Raw genomic sequence first — 17,641 nt, forward strand, 5'->3', positions numbered from 1 at the left:
CAGACGTCTCCAAATCGAAATATATTATATTGCAGCTGTCTACCGATACTGCGATGGTTGGCAAAATATCTAAGAGAAGTCGAAAATCAACAGTTCCCTTGCTCTCTGAACAAGAGTTGATGCCGCAGTTAGTTTCATATTGAATCCCTTCAGATTGCTCCATCGACTTCCTGGAGGCTTCTTTTTTTCGTGCCAATAAATTTCTTCGAGCTTTAGTTGTTGGTGATTTTGCCTTCATCGCTCGTATTTTTCTTTTTGTGTCCAACACCTTCGCGAAAGATGCAGTGTGCTTCCCCGGTGATACATTCAATTTCGAGTTGACGTCCATGATGTGCTTTTCGCCTTCGTTTTTTGTGCATACAGTGCTAGCTAATCGGTAGTCCCCTGATTCGCTCAGGCTGTAGCAGCAATTTTTAGGTGCTTTGTGAGCCATTATATTGTTAATACTTTCATTTGCTTGACTGGAGGCAGCAACACAAAATTTTGCAGCATTGTCAGCATAGCCAAATAGCTCTGAAAGCTTGTTGTATAATTGCTGATTTTTCAGTTCAATTTTATGTGTACCTTTACACCAAACTCCACAATTTTCATGCTGGCCAAAAACATGCTCAGGGATATTGCGAATAGTTTTCCCTAACTCGGCACTATGTCCTTTATTTTGCACGAGTGCGTAAGAAAAACATTTTTTCAAATGAGGAATAACTTCCTTGTTTCTCATTTCACTGTAACCTTTTCGTAGTTCGTACAAAGCATTGGCAAAATTTTTCTTCAAATGATTGCTGTCTGCGAGTTTGAAGACTGTTTAAAGATTTCCCTGACGTACTGCTGAGATCGTTGAACTATCCTCGTCCCCTATCAGAAATCTCACGTTCAGCCCGATATCTTTGAGAATCGAACTCTCGTTGACTAGAGCGGCGCCTACGTCAGACTCCATCGCCTTCGCACTGCCGCAAAAATTTTGCCTACACTCGTGATCGGATTTGCTGTGGCCGTTGGTACACATTCTACATTTCCAATTTCGCGCTGCAAAGTCCAGCACTTTTCCACTCAGAAAACCGACAATCGTACCATAGCCATTTAAACTATTGTAGCTTTGGCCATTGCCCCGCTTGCTCCAGCCCATATCATAGGAAACGATGATATTCACGATGTTCCCTATTGCTGTGTCAAATTCCTCTCTTCTCCTTACATCATCGTCGATTGTTTGAGGATGAAGGTTAGGGTTAGTGAGAGAGCCGAGGGTCCGCGCGAATGGATAAACTTCGTCGACTATATCTAGTGGCCTGATAACGAAAAGAACGATAAGCATTTTATTCCAATTTATTGTTTTTTATCATCACCATACATATATCTATTACATATGCCATTATGTCACCGTTGCAATAGTTTCAACAGCGAAAAGTTATATAAAATTTTCCACCTTGTAGACGAACTCTAAGTTACAAATTCTTTAAAATATCAAGTATAACCATATTTGCTATTTAAAAAAATATCAATTTACAGATGGATTTGATTCTCACCGCTATATACAAATTTAATATAATTACAATAAGGGATTCATAAAAAGGGAGATGGAGTGCCACGCTGATAAAATGTTATGCTCAACGCAGTGAGAATTTATCATTTCACTGCAATGAATATTGACTGCGATGACACCAAATCTATATCATTTCACCTGACGCAGCAGTAAAATTGATTTTACAAAATTTCTTACAGTGTTGTATACCATAACTATTTCCTCTACAATATCTGTCACCGCAGTGAGAATTTATCATTTCGCTGCATTGAATGTTGACTGCGATGACACAAAATCTAGATTCCTGACGCAGCAGTAAAATTTATTTTACAAAATTTCTTACAGTGTTGTATACCATAACTATTTCCTCTACAATATCTGTCACCGCAGTGAGAATTTATCATTTCGCTGCATTGAATGTTGACTGCGATGACACAAAATCTAGATTCCTGACGCAGCAGTAAAATTTATTTCACAAAATTTCTTACGGTGTTGTATGCCATGATCACTATTTTCATTACGATAACAGACACCGTGGAGTTAATTATTGTGATAAGTCACATTTGCAAAAATTATACGTACGTTTTTTTTTCACAACAATAAACACTGAAGTCACAATAGCAGCTTGACCGCAAGTTAATACTTGGTGTCGAGGCGCTGGAAAAAATCTATAGCAATCCTGCATTCCAGTATGCAAAGGTGACACTGCGAATGAACTCAGATGCTAGTGAGAGCTCTTGCACCGTCTCAGTCTTATCCACTGGGATGTAGGATTGTTATAGAAATATTATATTGTTGTGAAAACTTATAATTCCTGGCACAATCTTTCCATATTCTCTATAACTAATTTCTTTTCCTCTTCAGCAGCTCTACGGCAGGAATCTTTCGCAGCAGCTTCCAATGCTGGTCCAATTTCTCTTTCATATTTTTTAAAAACATGGGACCCGATGGTTGGGATGTTTAAACAATTCAATAATTTGTTCAACGCCGTTTCTCCAATGCCAGAATGAACTGCACCTGTAAAATTCATTTTGATATTAGGCATATCCTTGGCAGATTAATCCGTTCTTCGAATTAATTTCTATATTTTGCACAATTGAAAAAATAACTCACCCAATACAGCTTTCGTATTCACATCAGCGTGCGTCTTATTTTCCAACGTTACGTGTGTTTTGCCTGTGCGTACTTGGGTTATAGAACAACACTCGTCGCAGGCAATGTGCAGAATTGAGTTCAATCCCATTCGCGTTTCTTTCACCGCTTTCTTCAATAAAATATCTTTTTTGCAGCGAATACACTTCAATTGTTGGGCCAGATATTCTAAATCGACGATTCGGCGCCCTTCGACAGCAAATTCTTGTTGCCGATCATGGAGGTTATGTCCACTCTCCTCTCGTTTAGCGGCATTCGCTCGACACATGGCGTAAACTGCTTTTAGTTTTTTATCGAGCACTTTTTTCTTCACAAACTGACCCTTGAATCGCGTTTGGGTTGCCATTATCAAGATTTTTTTTTCACAAAACAAATATAACTTTACAGAACTCTGACACTTTCACGTTGGACGCTACTATGTACTGAAAAATTGCGATGTTGCCAAGTTTACAGAGGCGCTCTATATATGTGTAGGGGCCCTATCCATGCATAAGGTGTGATTGTGTAGGACATGAACAGTGTACAGCATCGCCAAAAGTTCGAGACAGGCAGCGCCACGTACGTATGGGCTATTCCGCGTCAACCGGATCAGTCATCTCTCAGATATTTTTTTAATTTGGCATGTGGATTGTGTAAGGGGAGTTAGATTTTTGTGCCAAAGCGCGAATCTCATAATGCAAAATTCGATTTTTTATTAACAATAACAAATTAGACTCCCATTTTTTTCAAAAATTCATAACTTCGGCAACAAATTAGATACAATTTTTTTTTTTTTTTCAAATTACGCGGAAAGTTCCATAGAATTTAAAAAAAAATACGAAATGGTAAAAAAAAGTTGTTATCAATTGTTTATTTAACAATTAATTTTTCAAAGATTTTTAAAACAGTGACCGACACGATCAAAAAATTTTTTTAAAATTCTGACATGTTCCTTGAACTGTACTACAACCTGTGAATTAATTCCAGAGGGGTGTTTTTCTTCGTTTTCGAGTAAAAAATCATTAAAGGTGTCGATGCGCATGAAATTGCGGCGCGTCGAGTCTCTACGTAATGGCGGGCGGCCGGTTGCCGTCCACCGCTACCCCGCGGCGGCGTCGCGGCGTTATTTTAGAGTCATTTTCACGATGTAGGACATGATTGAAAAATCTGAAAAAAATACTGTACCTTCACAAGGCCTGCTCAAAGCGATAAGTGAAGTTTCAAGAATGTGTTTTTCACCGTTTTTTTATTACAGAGATTCAAAATAACAGTTACGCACCATGAGAGTGCACATAAATGATAATAATTACATAACTTGCTACTTATTTTAGTACTTATAATCACCCCCGAAGATATGTGGAAGCTGCGAAATGAACGCACTTACAATTATATATTTCATACAAATAAATCGCTTATTCTATGGATACAATCTATTAATCTTTGATCAAACTGGGCATTAAACTTAGAAATGTGAGCAAAGGTTTTCGTCATAACTTACATGGCTATCTTAGCGCATAGATTTACGGGTAAATGACTCATCAGAGGAAGAGTAAACCCTACATTCTACAGTTTTTATAGATAGAGGTAAAAATGAATGGAATCGTCGAGTGCCTTCAACCGTTATTGCTTGGTTCAATCGCGGCTTCAATAATTTTTCATGTTCTTCGTGTTCGCTGTTGCTGCAGAAGTCAAATGCGATATTTTTTAATGCACTCACACTCCATTCGAATAATTGCCTTGGAGTCAAAATAAGATTTTCATTGGGCCGCTGTAGGCTTGCACGTGCAGCAAATCTTTTCACAGTTCCACCAATGCCATCACATGGACTTTTTCCATGTGACGTTGCAAAGAAATGCCATTCAGCCTCGACATTGAAGTCGTCAAAATGATGAGTCAAATTAATGAAGTTGCTTTTATTTTTATATTGTGCACTAGCACCGTCAGTAAAATAAATCATTTTCTTGATAACTTCACTACCGAAGAACTCAAAAAGCTTACCGATTAGTTTCTTCTGAAACAGATGGACCGCGACTGTATTATGTTGTAGATTTTCTGATATGATAACGAAGCTTTTATGCTTTAAGTCCTCATTTTCAACATAATACACAACAAAAGGATGGATGGTAGCTTGATTGTTATTCCAGTGGAAGCTTTGAATTTCATCTTGAACAACAAATGCATAGTTTTCAGCAAAGTCACCCAAAACTAAGAACTCCCCTGGTTGTAGACGATGTTTTCTGTCTTTCAAATATGCACTTTGCTGTTTAGCAATGAAATCATGTTTCTTGAGGGCTATCGTCTGTTCCTTTAGCGTCTCGAGGAACGTTTCCGTTTCTTGCGTGATCGTTTCTAAAACAGATCGATCCGTATGAGTCCACCGTTTGTAGCTAATACTTTCTACGAAATTATCGTCGAATAAACTTTCCATTTCGTGTGTAACCATATCAAAACTTGGACAACTACTACAATCACCGAGATAGCACAAAGGATTTGGAGAGTCACACGATATCTGTTTTATCAAATCGTGGTACGTTCTTTTGAATGTCTGACAAATTGAGCTAACCGCCACCAACATAAGTTTCACATTCTGGTGAATTTTGCAAACACAAACTGTATGTGTTCCTGTTGGTCCAGCTAAAATACACTGCTTTGGGCGGAGTTCCGCGAATTTTGTAAATCCAATTTTATCATTCGGATGCTGTTGCTTGAACGCGGCGTAAGCTTCCTTCAGATCACACAAAACAAGTCGTTTTTGGACTTGATGTTTTGAACCATCCACATCGCGAAGAGTGACAAAATCTTTCTGACCAGGCATGATCCGACTTATTTCATCAGAACAGTAAAATTCCACTACATGAGAGACAACATCATCACAAAGAGTGCGAGATGGTCTTGGATCTGGGGAGGATCCAAATCCACGCTCACGTTGCAATATTTTAGCTTTACGAGCCATTCTATATGAACAATCAAATTGTAACTCCAATTCTCTGATGGACCAACTACGAGGAGTCATTGTGAGATATTTAATTTTGTCCGCGACACACTTCGCGTTGATAAACAATTCTTTCACATCACACAACAATTCTTGCCCGATATCATTCTCAAGAAACATTTCCACACTGCTCTGTTCACTAATTGGTGAAGGTGAAACAAGATCGTCACCACTCGCATAATTATGATTCATATCACTTACCTCGTTTTTATCAGATGGAGTAATTGTGTTGCATTTGTACAATTTTATTCGACAATCCATGCACACATATTCTCCTAGGTCCGGAAACTTTTTCCGTAATGCTGGTGTCACTGGCTTTACCAAATTTCGCACCCAATTATGGCCAACTCTTTGGAAAGGATTACAGCACCGTTTCACATCTGTTGTAGACATTGCTTTCAGAAATGAATTACTTGTGTGAAGAATGAGACGATGTATTGCACTGATCGCTACACTGGTATTCGATTGAATGTTATGCATTTTGAAATGCTCGAAATTTATACTCGTTCAGAATAGTGCTTCACCCACCCAACAACTCTTCTGATTGGTTGAATTCCACCAATGGGGCTAACATAATGAAGGTGCATTTCAATGTACCTGACTTTAGCCAAATGACCCCTTCGCGGAATCGAGGTGGTGACCCGGACTACCTGGATAATGAAGGATTTAGGTGACGCATGCACAGGTGGACGTATTCCATATCCTGGAATATAGTGCTTCACCCACCCAACGACTCTTCTAATTGCTTGAATTCCACCAATGGGGCTAACATAATGCAGGTGCAATTCAATGTACCTGACTTTAGCCAAATGACCCCTTCGCGGAATCGAGGTGGTGACCCTACCTGGACTACCTGGATAGTGAAGGATTTAGGTGACGCATGCACAGGTGCAGGTATTCCATATCCTGGAACAACACTTGACCTGTGTTCGTAATTCATGTTTGAATCATAATGCGTCATAACAAATTTCGAATCTCTGTAATAAAAAAACGGTGAAAAACACATTCTTGAAACTTCACTTATCGCTTTGAGCAGGCCTTGTGAAGGTACAGTATTTTTTTCAGATTTTTCAATCATGTCCTACATCGTGAAAATGACTCTAAAATAACGCCGCGACGCCGCCGCGGGGTAGCGGTGGACGGCAACCGGCCGCCCGCCATTACGTAGAGACTCGACGCGCCGCAATTTCATGCGCATCGACACCTTTAATGATTTTTTACTCGAAAACGAAGAAAAACACCCCTCTGGAATTAATTCACAGGTTGTAGTACAGTTCAAGGAACATGTCAGAATTTTAAAAAAATTTTTTGATCGTGTCGGTCACTGTTTTAAAAATCTTTGAAAAATTAATTGTTAAATAAACAATTGATAACAACTTTTTTTTACCATTTCGTATTTTTTTTTAAATTCTATGGAGCTTTCCGCGTAATTTGAAAAAAAAAAAAAAATTGTATCTAATTTGTTGCCGAAGTTATGAATTTTTGAAAAAAATGGGAGTCTAATTTGTTATTGTTAATAAAAAATCGAATTTTGCATTATGAGATTCGCGCTTTGGCACAAAAATCTAACTCCCCTTACACAATCCACATGCCAAATTAAAAAAATATCTGAGAGATGACTGATCCGGTTGACGCGGAATAGCCCGTATGAGATCTTACTGTACACTGCGGTCGAAACTTTTGGCTGATACGTGTACATACAGAACTACCTTAATAAAAATAAGTAATCAGTACCGGAATTTACTGCAGCTGTCTCGAAACATAGTGCTTTCACGTGGTCACTGATATTCCATTAGTTCAGTGTTTCGATGATGACAAGAGCTTGATTTCTTCCGGTTCCTGACGTTAATTTCGGAACGGCAAGTAATTTTTCTTGCCCATTGTATGTAATTACAATCGGAAGTCTATCAACCTTATCGGTACCAGTGAGCTCAGTAAGAATTTTTCAATCCCCATGCAGAGTTACGTTGTTGGGAATAACAAAATCATTCTTCGATTTTTCGAACATTTCTTTCCGCATCTTTATTCGGCTATCGTGAATAGCTCGATGGCTCAAATTGATGTCGTCGATGTTATGCCCCAGCTCTGTGGCAACAGCAGCAATTATATAAGCAGCATTCCTGCTACTCAAATTTTCTCTGTCAAGAGCAGCGGCCACATTTTCAGAAATTATATTTATTTTTGGACGCTTAGCAGAGGATAGTATTTTATCATTCCAACAATCAATGGAATTCTCGAATTGGCTACTAGGCACAGATAAAGGGGTTGAACTGAACTCTTGACTTGATGCAATGTCCGAGGCGATGTCATAATTGACGTGTTGGCTCAAAGCTAAATAGAAAAATCGTTATCAGGAATGATTTATTCCTCTTCATATCGAATGTAATTATAATTCTAATATATATAATATAATAATAATGATAATATATTATTATTATTATTGTTATTGTTATTGTCATTGTCATTGTTGTATCATTGTCGTTGTCGTTGTCGTTGTCGTTGTTGTTGTTGTTATAACTCTGCAATAAATCATAAGTAAATAAGGGATTAAATACGGCTAGAATTCTTACAAGAGTTTAGTTGTATTTCGGTTTCATTTGGTGATTTCTTTGAACTTGGGACGAAACCACGTCGATTGTTTTTTTTTTGTCCTGATAAGAATGTCCTTTTTTCTTTGGACGTTCGCGAGCTGAACGCATCGTTACGCGAAACGTCAAACAGTTCTTCCATTTTAGACCGGAAACTGCATTCTGTAATCTTTTTAGTTGACGATTTTTTCTTTGCGAGCTTTTGTTTAATAACTCCCATTCAATAAAAAGTTTCATAAATTTCCGAATAATGTTTTGGGTTCGTGAAGTTGGAATTCCGGCTTGATCCCAACATTCCTTTACCTCTTTCACGATTGCAGCAGCACTTTTTTTTATCGATAATCTGAGAGATCGATGGTGGTGAAAAAACACGGATAAAACTTGTTTATTTGTTGGTAGTTTTCTACCAACAAATCCGACACTTTCAGAACCAACTAAATATATCTGTTTAACCGACGATTGAGATTTTTTTTCCGTCATTATTGCACTTATCACCTTTGTCACCAATCGAAATACTCATGTAAAAAAAATCGACAATTTTTTATAATGAGACGTGTTGAAACTAATGTCGTGGTTTCCCGTTCGTGTGAAGCTTGTAACTTTGCACTACGAGCTACCGCATACTGCTGCTAGGTGGCAGCGTGTAATTTTGCACCACGAGCTACCGCATACTGCCGCTAGGTGCCAGCGTGTTTTTTGGCGCGCACGTAGCTGATGGATGTATTACTGTACAGTCCCAGACAAAAATTGTATTCAATGAGAATTTTTGTACTTCGTGACTCAATAAAAATCTAAAAAAATCCAACAACTCTTTGTATGGCATGAACAACAATCATCAATCCTGATATCGCCCAAAAGTTATTAACAAATTGTTAAAAAAAAATAATTTTGCAATAACTTTCCAGTGACCGCTGTTTTTTTCCTGTACGAATCAAAAGTGGGCATTTTTCATTCGAAAGTTATTGCAAATTTTTTGTTTTACCAATTTGTTAATAACTTTTGGGCAATATTATTGTTGATTATTTTTATTCGTGTCATGCCAAATGTTTTCGAATTTTTTCAGATTTTAATTGAGTCACGAAGTACGAAAATTCTCATCGAATACAATTTTTGTCTGGGATTGTACAGACAGAACATCTTTAAATAATAAAATTCAACTTCAGATAGCGATGTCATTTGAATGGTTGTTCTGAGCTAATTTTTCGTATAACGTTTTTTGTATGGAATTCGGTTCTCAATACGACTATCTTAGAGGCGTTTCTGTGTGATTTTTTTCTGGAAAGTTGCAGTACCACATTCAGAAGTCTCAATATTTTTCTGTGTTGTTCTTATGGGAAGTCTTCAAATGCAATGCGCCGTTCGAAATAATTTTTTTCTTGAGCTCTCCTTCTAGGAATCTTTTTTTTTACCCCAAATTAACTTCTAATGCCGGATGCAACCGAAAAAAAACATCGATTTTTTCCCGCACACCCTAATGTATGTACATTTATTCACTGTGTTGTCATTATTCTTATATATGTGAACCATTTTTTAAATATTTTGTTCATACCAATTAGGTTCGGTTGTTAAAATTGCAACATTATCAACATCGAATTGATGTACTAGGTCTAAGCTATGTGATGCTACAGCACATCAGGCAGTGTTATGGCATTGGGTATAATATCGATGACCTGCTATTCTGTGTTTCAAGAGTTGTGACGATTACCCAACATAAAGTTTATCGCAATGAGTACAGTCTATCATGTATACAGTATTAATTATATCTTAATTAGGTGCGACAGACTTTAGGTGTGAAAATAAACTATTAGTAGTGTTGCTTATTCTAAATGTAACATTGATCCCTACTTGTTGTAAAGTTTGCTTAATTTTACTGGATAGACCTTCAACATATGAAATCGATGTTATATTCTTTTCAGAAAGGTTGTATTGTAATTCCAGTCAATAAAGTTATGCATTTCTTGCAGTTTGTGACACTTTATGTTTTGATAAAGCTTAAAGGATATCCGTTTGTTAGGAAAGTCGTGTCAATCAATTGAAGATTTTATAAACGATATCGTGTATGTGAGATTTTAGAGCAACGATCATACAGGTCTATACCAACAGATTTTTCATATTCCATGTCATGTTCGGACTCAAAATTAATACATCTCCCAGACCAAGTCTCTCTATCATACCAGTCCAACACGACTCTCTTTTGTTGGTTGATGATTCCCGTATCTGGAAAGTTAATTTTTTTCACTAGTTCGATTTCGATAATCAATTGAATGCGTGGATGAAAGTTGTTGAATTTATTAAATACGAGATTTACGTGCTCTTTATGGACGCAAGTAATTATATCACCAACATAACAATTATAGAACGGGAGTGCGAAAGGTGATTGTATGATTATTGTTAGCTCTAAGTATTCTAAAACCAGCTTGGAAACCACTAGGGTGATGGGTGACCCCATCGCAAAGCCATACATTTTTTTTGTATTATTTTTTTTCAGGAAAAATAGCAATAATCCAAACATGACTGCGACATCCAGAAATTCTTTTTTATTGATGTTTGTGTGTGGTTTCGTCGTTGACCACTTCTTGCTAATTATTTCGATAACTATATTGGTTGTTATGTTTGTATACAATGAAGCTACATTAAACGACATCAGAATATGGTAGATGGAGATAGGTGTATCCTTAATTTTTTCAACAAACGACCAAGTACCTTTGATGCGCTAGCTTGTTTTTCCTACGATGTAAGCTCAATATTTGTGAACAGAGCGTCAAATTATCTGTCTTAATCACATTAACCATGAGGTTGTTTGTGCTTATCACGTCATCACAAAAAGAAGCTTTGAAACATGGTTGTACCTCCCACTATTATCGGAAGAGATACGTTACTGATTACTGGAATTATACTCAGGTAAAAAAATACTTATTAATTTTTTCTGTGATAGGTATCTGAAAAATGTCACCGTAGAAGGTGATCAAGGCAAACCTAATGTAGAATTTACACAAGATGGAGTTCTGAAGGCCGCTGAACTAAAGATTATGAATCTTCGACCAGGGGTCAACGAACAACAGCCACTATGGGAGCAGGTAAGATGCGTTTCAGGTACTGTTGAAATTTTCAATAGTTGAGTCATTGAACAATTTGGCATGAAGTGAAGTTGAATTACAATTAGACATTTCCTCGAACGACAACTAATAGTCCAGGAGCCGACCGCACCATATGTTCCCTCATCGATCATACGGCCAAAATGCATATGAATCGATGGAAAATATAGTGGTCAATAGGGTGCCAGACTTTATAGACAATGGATCCTGTCCGGAGTGTCAAAAAAAATGTCACTTCCGGTCAGTTTTTTCGAGGTTATCTTCCCTAATTAATTGCATGATTTTGGCAATTGTCCAAGTTCAGGTCACTAAACGGATAATACTGAAAATTGAAGAAGAGCCTTAGATCAGTAATAGTACAATGGTCATGATGCATGACATTTTTGCCTGTTTTTTTTTTTCAATCTGTTTGAAAATCAAGCATTACAAATGGTGGTCTGTCTGATTAGGTTGATGTTTTCACTGTCCAAACGGGTTTCGTGACTGTCGATAGCAAGGGATACTCACACAGGTCTCAGCTACAAAAGCTTATAAAAACGAGTCTCTCTTTCTCGATGAAATTTAGCACTATCAATTTTCGTTTATCCGAGAGTTTCACGTACGGTACCAACTATTCTATTTGATCAATCACGATTCTGAAATATCTATTTTTATTTCGAACAATAACATGCAAATCACTGTTTGATCTGGTGAGAATCAGCTCATACTTCGCGTTAACGATGATCTTGCTATAGTCTTCAGCAAAACCAAATATGATACTCAAGAGAATAATCATATCAAACTTATCATCTGCATTGGTTAATTCATTCGCTTCCTCGACATCAAGCCATCCAGCATTTTCCATAAATCATCTTTGACCAAGGCTTAGCGAAAAAAAACCCTTCAGCAGGCTGACAAACCAACTATTTTACTTCTATCAATCTCTGCAGCGTACAGCTTGCATTATCGAAAAACTTGCAAATGGCATTATCGACCAGGGTTGTGATCGCTGTTGCCGTACCGTCAGATTCAACCAGTTTTCTGAAGACATGCAGAGGGAACTCTAGCTTAGTAATTGACATTAATCTGGAAATATTCTTGACCTCGAAGTTGATAAGCAATGTGAATCTTCGCTATGAAGGTCAATGATAACGACGCGTGTTGACATTTCGATTCGATTTGAGGCTCGCTTCGGATCGTAATTTTTAATAATCACTCATCCGTTGCAATTAGAGACAAAAAAAATTATAAATATAAAGTTTGCGATTAATATTCCAAGTACCAACCCGAACGAATCAGATTAACCTGTATCTGTTACCTGGTTTAATGAAAATGACACGCACAGGAATAGATTTTATATTTGAGAAAAAAAACTTCAAATTATTGAACAGTAAAACTGCTGGAAGTGAAGACGCCCACCGTCTCATCGTTGAGAAATGATTAAAATGAGGGAGGAAAAAATTCTATGAAAATTTTGTTGCAAAGTCGTAATAATATTATGCCATCCACAAGTGAATTAGCAAACAGTGGAGAAGAAAGGCGCCAACTACATATAACCTATGATTGAAGGAAAACATGAAGCGGCGATCAAATCGATCCACAGATCGATCGGTAACATTGCATGTGTGTTATCTACAGATGGCATAGGTGTAAATATTACTAGAATGCTCCTCATCTTGGCTGTGATTTATGCAATTAGCATGTTCAATAATATTGAACATTTCTAAGAGAAATATTCTGTAATATTAAGGCTCTTCATGTAAGATAGTTTCCTAGTCATTATTGAACAAATGATCACGCTTGATAATGTGTTTGTGTGAGGCCGTATGTTAATCAGCATTATTGTAAGCATGACGTTTATGCTATGTGACGTAGATTTTTCCCGTACCTTGGGCACTCGGATAAAATGACTGAGAACTTACCGCGTACACAATAATTCGGCAGCCGCGATGTAAGCTAGAAACTTGGGTCTTAAAAAAGATATCGCGAGATTATGTTAGGCGCCTGGCGTGATTAACACGCCTCGTAATCGTTGATGCGATATACCTCGGGAATATGCTCGGTGGCTCAGTACCGTGGTAAGCGGAGGGGTAATGTTTGGAGAGACAGAGAAACCCTCGAAAACTACACGCTATTTAACAAAAGAAATAGAATAACATCATATATTTCACAATAGCGGTGATACAAAAACAAAAAAAAAAGAATAATTCAAAATCGCTCTTCGCGATCCAAAATACAAAAACAGAACTGAGAAAAATCACCTCTATAAGAAACCTTAAGCCTACTTGCGCTAGTCGCCTCCTCGATAACAAACAATAAAACAAAACCCAAAAACGAAATCTGACCCGACGCGCTAACAGCGATCGTTCAATACTAAATACAGCGCTAATCGCCAACTAATTCACTAGACGAAAACTGAAAAAAACATCTCACTCGACGCTCTAACCGCGATTGTTCTCGGCTGAATTATTGCGTAAATCGCAACATTTAGTACTACGCCAAAGGGCAAAATAAAGAAAAACCTACTATGGCTCGACGTGCTAATCGCACCTCTAATTGTTATTCGTAATTACGCGTTTCTTAACGGTAATCGTATGACGCTTATCGCAACGCATCCGAACTCAATCCGTACTCGCAATTACCTAAAGTTCACAAATCGCTCCGCTAAACCGAGCGCTCACGCACGACGATACGCGACCTACATGAGAGGTGACACTTTTACATAAGCTGACTCGACAAGAAACCGTGCAGCGGAATTCAGCTGCACTCAATTTGAAAACAATAGGGACTCGGCACAAAACCGTGACTCTGCTCTATACCATAGATAAACCAAAAGTTACTCCACGCTTTATCGCGAGAAATCAGGCTACGGCCATCAAACAAGGAGATCGGCGAATAAATTTTGAATGCTCCACTAAACTATTAACTGGCTAACTGTTGATCGGTGCGCCAATCTAAATCGTACTCGAAATATGCTCACGAAGAATTAACAGCACTTACCGCTTCGCAACCACACCAACTCTCCTACACCGGTCCAGGACTCAAGTGCTCTGCTTCGCTACGCGGAGCCGAAATTCGAACATGCCTCTTACAATAGGCGCTGTCAGTCACGAAAAATTCTCCCGATCTAATTGGTTTTCGTCTCACGAAATCCTTATAGCCTAACTTATCGCTATCGGTGACTTCAGCTTTCGCGGAATGCTGATTGGATGTATGTTTCTTCAGTGTTCCCTCATTCGGAAGTGGCGTGATGATGGGTTCGCGAGGATGCATACGTCAGCGTGGTGAGGAGAGGCTACGGCGCGCCGGCCACCAACGGGAGTCTCGTCCGCCTTGTTCTCCCTCGCGGCAGAGCTCTACGTTGGCGCTCTCTCCGTAGCCTGGTGTGAGAACGACCTCTTGTCACGATCCTCCGTGACTGTAGTCCTATGACGCTGTTGAATTTGCCGCCGATCCCGTATATAATGTCGCATTTACTCGAAAAAAAAAAAAAAAAATAAACAAATATCCGGAAAATCGTATTCGCTAGCCCGTAAAGTGTCCCCTCTCAGAGTATCGGATGCGTGACCTTTGTCTTGGCACTCTTTTACGAAATTATTTGCGATCCGATCGCTAATTCCCCAATTTTAGGTTCCGCCTAGGGTTCGGGGAGCCGTTTGGAACGCACAACAAAAAACGCCACGTTACAGTTCAGTGATACGAGTGTGTAGTTGTCAACCAGTTTTACCGATGCACACTTAGTAACCTAGTACAGAGAATGATACCTAGAGACAATATAATCGACATAGACATAGTTTTGTATTACAGACAGCCTGAGGGGTCAAGCGAGTATTTCAAAACATAATATCGAGCAAATTCAAGCTGACGAAATACATGTAGTATAATTATAATAATAGGTTTGACGCTATTAATTTTACTAAAGAAGGATTTGCAGTGTGACGGCAGGTTTGAATTTTACAGAAGTATTTCTTTATTATGGTAAAGTGGCGAGTACATCTTTCCAGCAGTCCCGATGGTCTTAGACTGACCTTTTTGGCTCTTAGGTGGATGCAGGGCCTCTTGGCCTTTTCCACCCCCACCCTCATACCCTTACTTATACTTTAGTGACCGAGACTCACCAACTAGCCACGTTTCCTCATCTGGCAACAGCATGTTGGATAGCCTTTGTCACAATACAATCCTTAAATTTACGACACTTAAAACACACACAGTCTTATCTTTACTCGTACATACAAATATCCGATTTCTATCACGATTCGATCATCTCGTGGGAAGACGCTTTGGCGACAAGTCGCTTCAACAATACCTCGTAGAATTGGCTAATACTTATTTATTTTTCTTGTAACTTTCAATGTAATTTCAAAACATAATCAGGGGTGTAAAGTCAGTATGAATATGATTTTATGGACCTTGATAATGACAAATACGTATTTGTTTCTAGGATATGCAGTTCAGTGAAAAAACGTAGATTTGCCAACGTTTCGGCCCCAGTGCGGGCCGTCGACAGAACGAATTTTTTTGTTAATCTGGAGCGAGAATTTGGTAGATGCTGAAACTTGATGTGAACATGACGATGAAACAGATTTACTGAATAAAATTCTTTCTAAATACTACTACATTACAATTATACAGTGCAATCCGGAACTCCCAAGCTCACATCTTGAGTCAAATTCACTAGGAAAATTTAATGGCAAAATTCGTTCTGAAGAGGGCCCCCGGGCCAAAACGTTAGCAAATTGACGGTTTTTCACTGACCTGCATATCCCAGAAACAAATACTTATTCGTTAAGTCAGTATCATTATAACTTGGGAAAAAAACTCAACAGCATTTCGAGTATCGACGTATCTTCGGATACCAAGAAAATAATCGGAACCGACATAGGAAATTAACGAATAGTAGTCGTATTGTGTGACAATCCGTTAATAGTTTCATATATAATAAGATAAGTACCGTAAAGCATAAAATCACACGTAGCCTTCCATGCCATCTCCCACTCTGTCGAATCAGATGTGAAGATCCGAAAAGTTTGCAAAATTACAGAAAATATAGCGACTTGAAAAAAATTCGTTTTTCTAAAAAAAAAAAAAAAAAAAATTTAATTTCGATTTTTCTGGAGATCAGTGAAAATTTGGTATGTTTTGGTAGGATGTATATACTGGATACCCTATCAACGGCAATATCGATTCATTAGTATGGTTGATACAATAGTTCTGTCCTACTATGACAGCGTACGGTCAGTTCCTATTTCTACCTTATCGATAGTCGGTATGTTAGCTACGAGGAGTAATAATTTCTGGCATAGTAGTGAAAGTGTTACCGAACAGAGCGTTACTAAAGATAGTGCCACGTGCATTTTCAGTCAATTTTACCGACAGAAAGTCAGATAATAAGATTTTGTGCTACCGGTTGGGTGAACATTTCGAATTTTGTTGTCAGATGAGTGAACATTTTGAGTTTTTGCCATTAAATAGCAAACATCTTTGTTGTTTCAACAACGGATATATTACTATAAGTAGCCCCCCCCCCCCCCCCCCCCCTGTATTAATCAGCCACTGTTTCACCGATCAAGTCTGTTTCAAGTATCCGCTGCTGGATGATGTTATCCGCAGCCTTACCTATCGTTGGTGTGACACGTGAGTGATGAATAAGAATGAAGAATTGGAGTTTTCACCGTCAGATGGGCAGCTGTTTTACCAGCGGAAGTTTTGATATAGATGCCCCCCCGCGCCCATGTATCGATGAATCGTTGTTCTTTCGTTCGATCAACGATGATAGAGGCCTATAGAAGCGTACGGCCTGCAGGCTATTTGAAGCAAGAAAAGTTGGGGTGCTCGGGCGAGCTATCACCCCAACAGCTAGGTGTCGCTGGTGGCGCCTTTGCTTGTGTGGCTTACGTACAGCGCTCTATACTAATGCGTACAGTGTTGATGTGTTGGCTTCGACCGGCGAGTTGGGGTGATCGTGCTAACTCTTTCGATCTCGTTTGGAGCCATGGTGCGTTCTCTCTCGCGCCCGATCAATAATGAACCCAGAGTGGGGGGCCGGTATGATGTCTGTCATACTTTTGACGATTCAAGCATTTATTATTTTCATTTTATGTAATAACAAGTACATTCTCAAGAGCTGTGAGACTCTTATATCCGAGACAACCGATTCATGCACATGTCTTTTATATGAGGAGATGATCTATAGGATATCTATATCTATTTTTCACCGATTCGGGCAACGTTTGACCCTGACCCCTTCCAATTTCACTGATGATTTTTTATATGTTTGTACTATAGTCCAAGAGCTCTCTGATTTTTTTTCAAATTTTTTAAGACACGCAAATTATTTTGA

At 38.5% G+C, this 17,641-nt stretch overlaps 1 protein-coding gene across 6 annotated transcripts in view; it reads left to right on the forward strand.

Moving 5' to 3' along the window:
• The window catches only part of Nmdar2 (NMDA receptor 2), a 1,937,843-nt gene that overhangs the window by 749,352 nt on the left and 1,170,850 nt on the right, over positions 1 to 17,641 (forward strand). For all 6 annotated transcript variants that reach the window (XM_046618083.2, XM_069134406.1, XM_069134408.1 and 3 more), the window contains one exon: positions 11,163 to 11,304. In XM_046618083.2, coding sequence (XP_046474039.1) covers positions 11,163 to 11,304 — 142 coding nt within the window. The remainder of the gene's footprint in view (positions 1 to 11,162; positions 11,305 to 17,641) is intronic.

The sequence above is a fragment of the Neodiprion pinetum genome, chromosome 3, assembly GCF_021155775.2.
Source record: "Neodiprion pinetum isolate iyNeoPine1 chromosome 3, iyNeoPine1.2, whole genome shotgun sequence".
Taxonomy (NCBI): domain Eukaryota; kingdom Metazoa; phylum Arthropoda; class Insecta; order Hymenoptera; family Diprionidae; genus Neodiprion; species Neodiprion pinetum.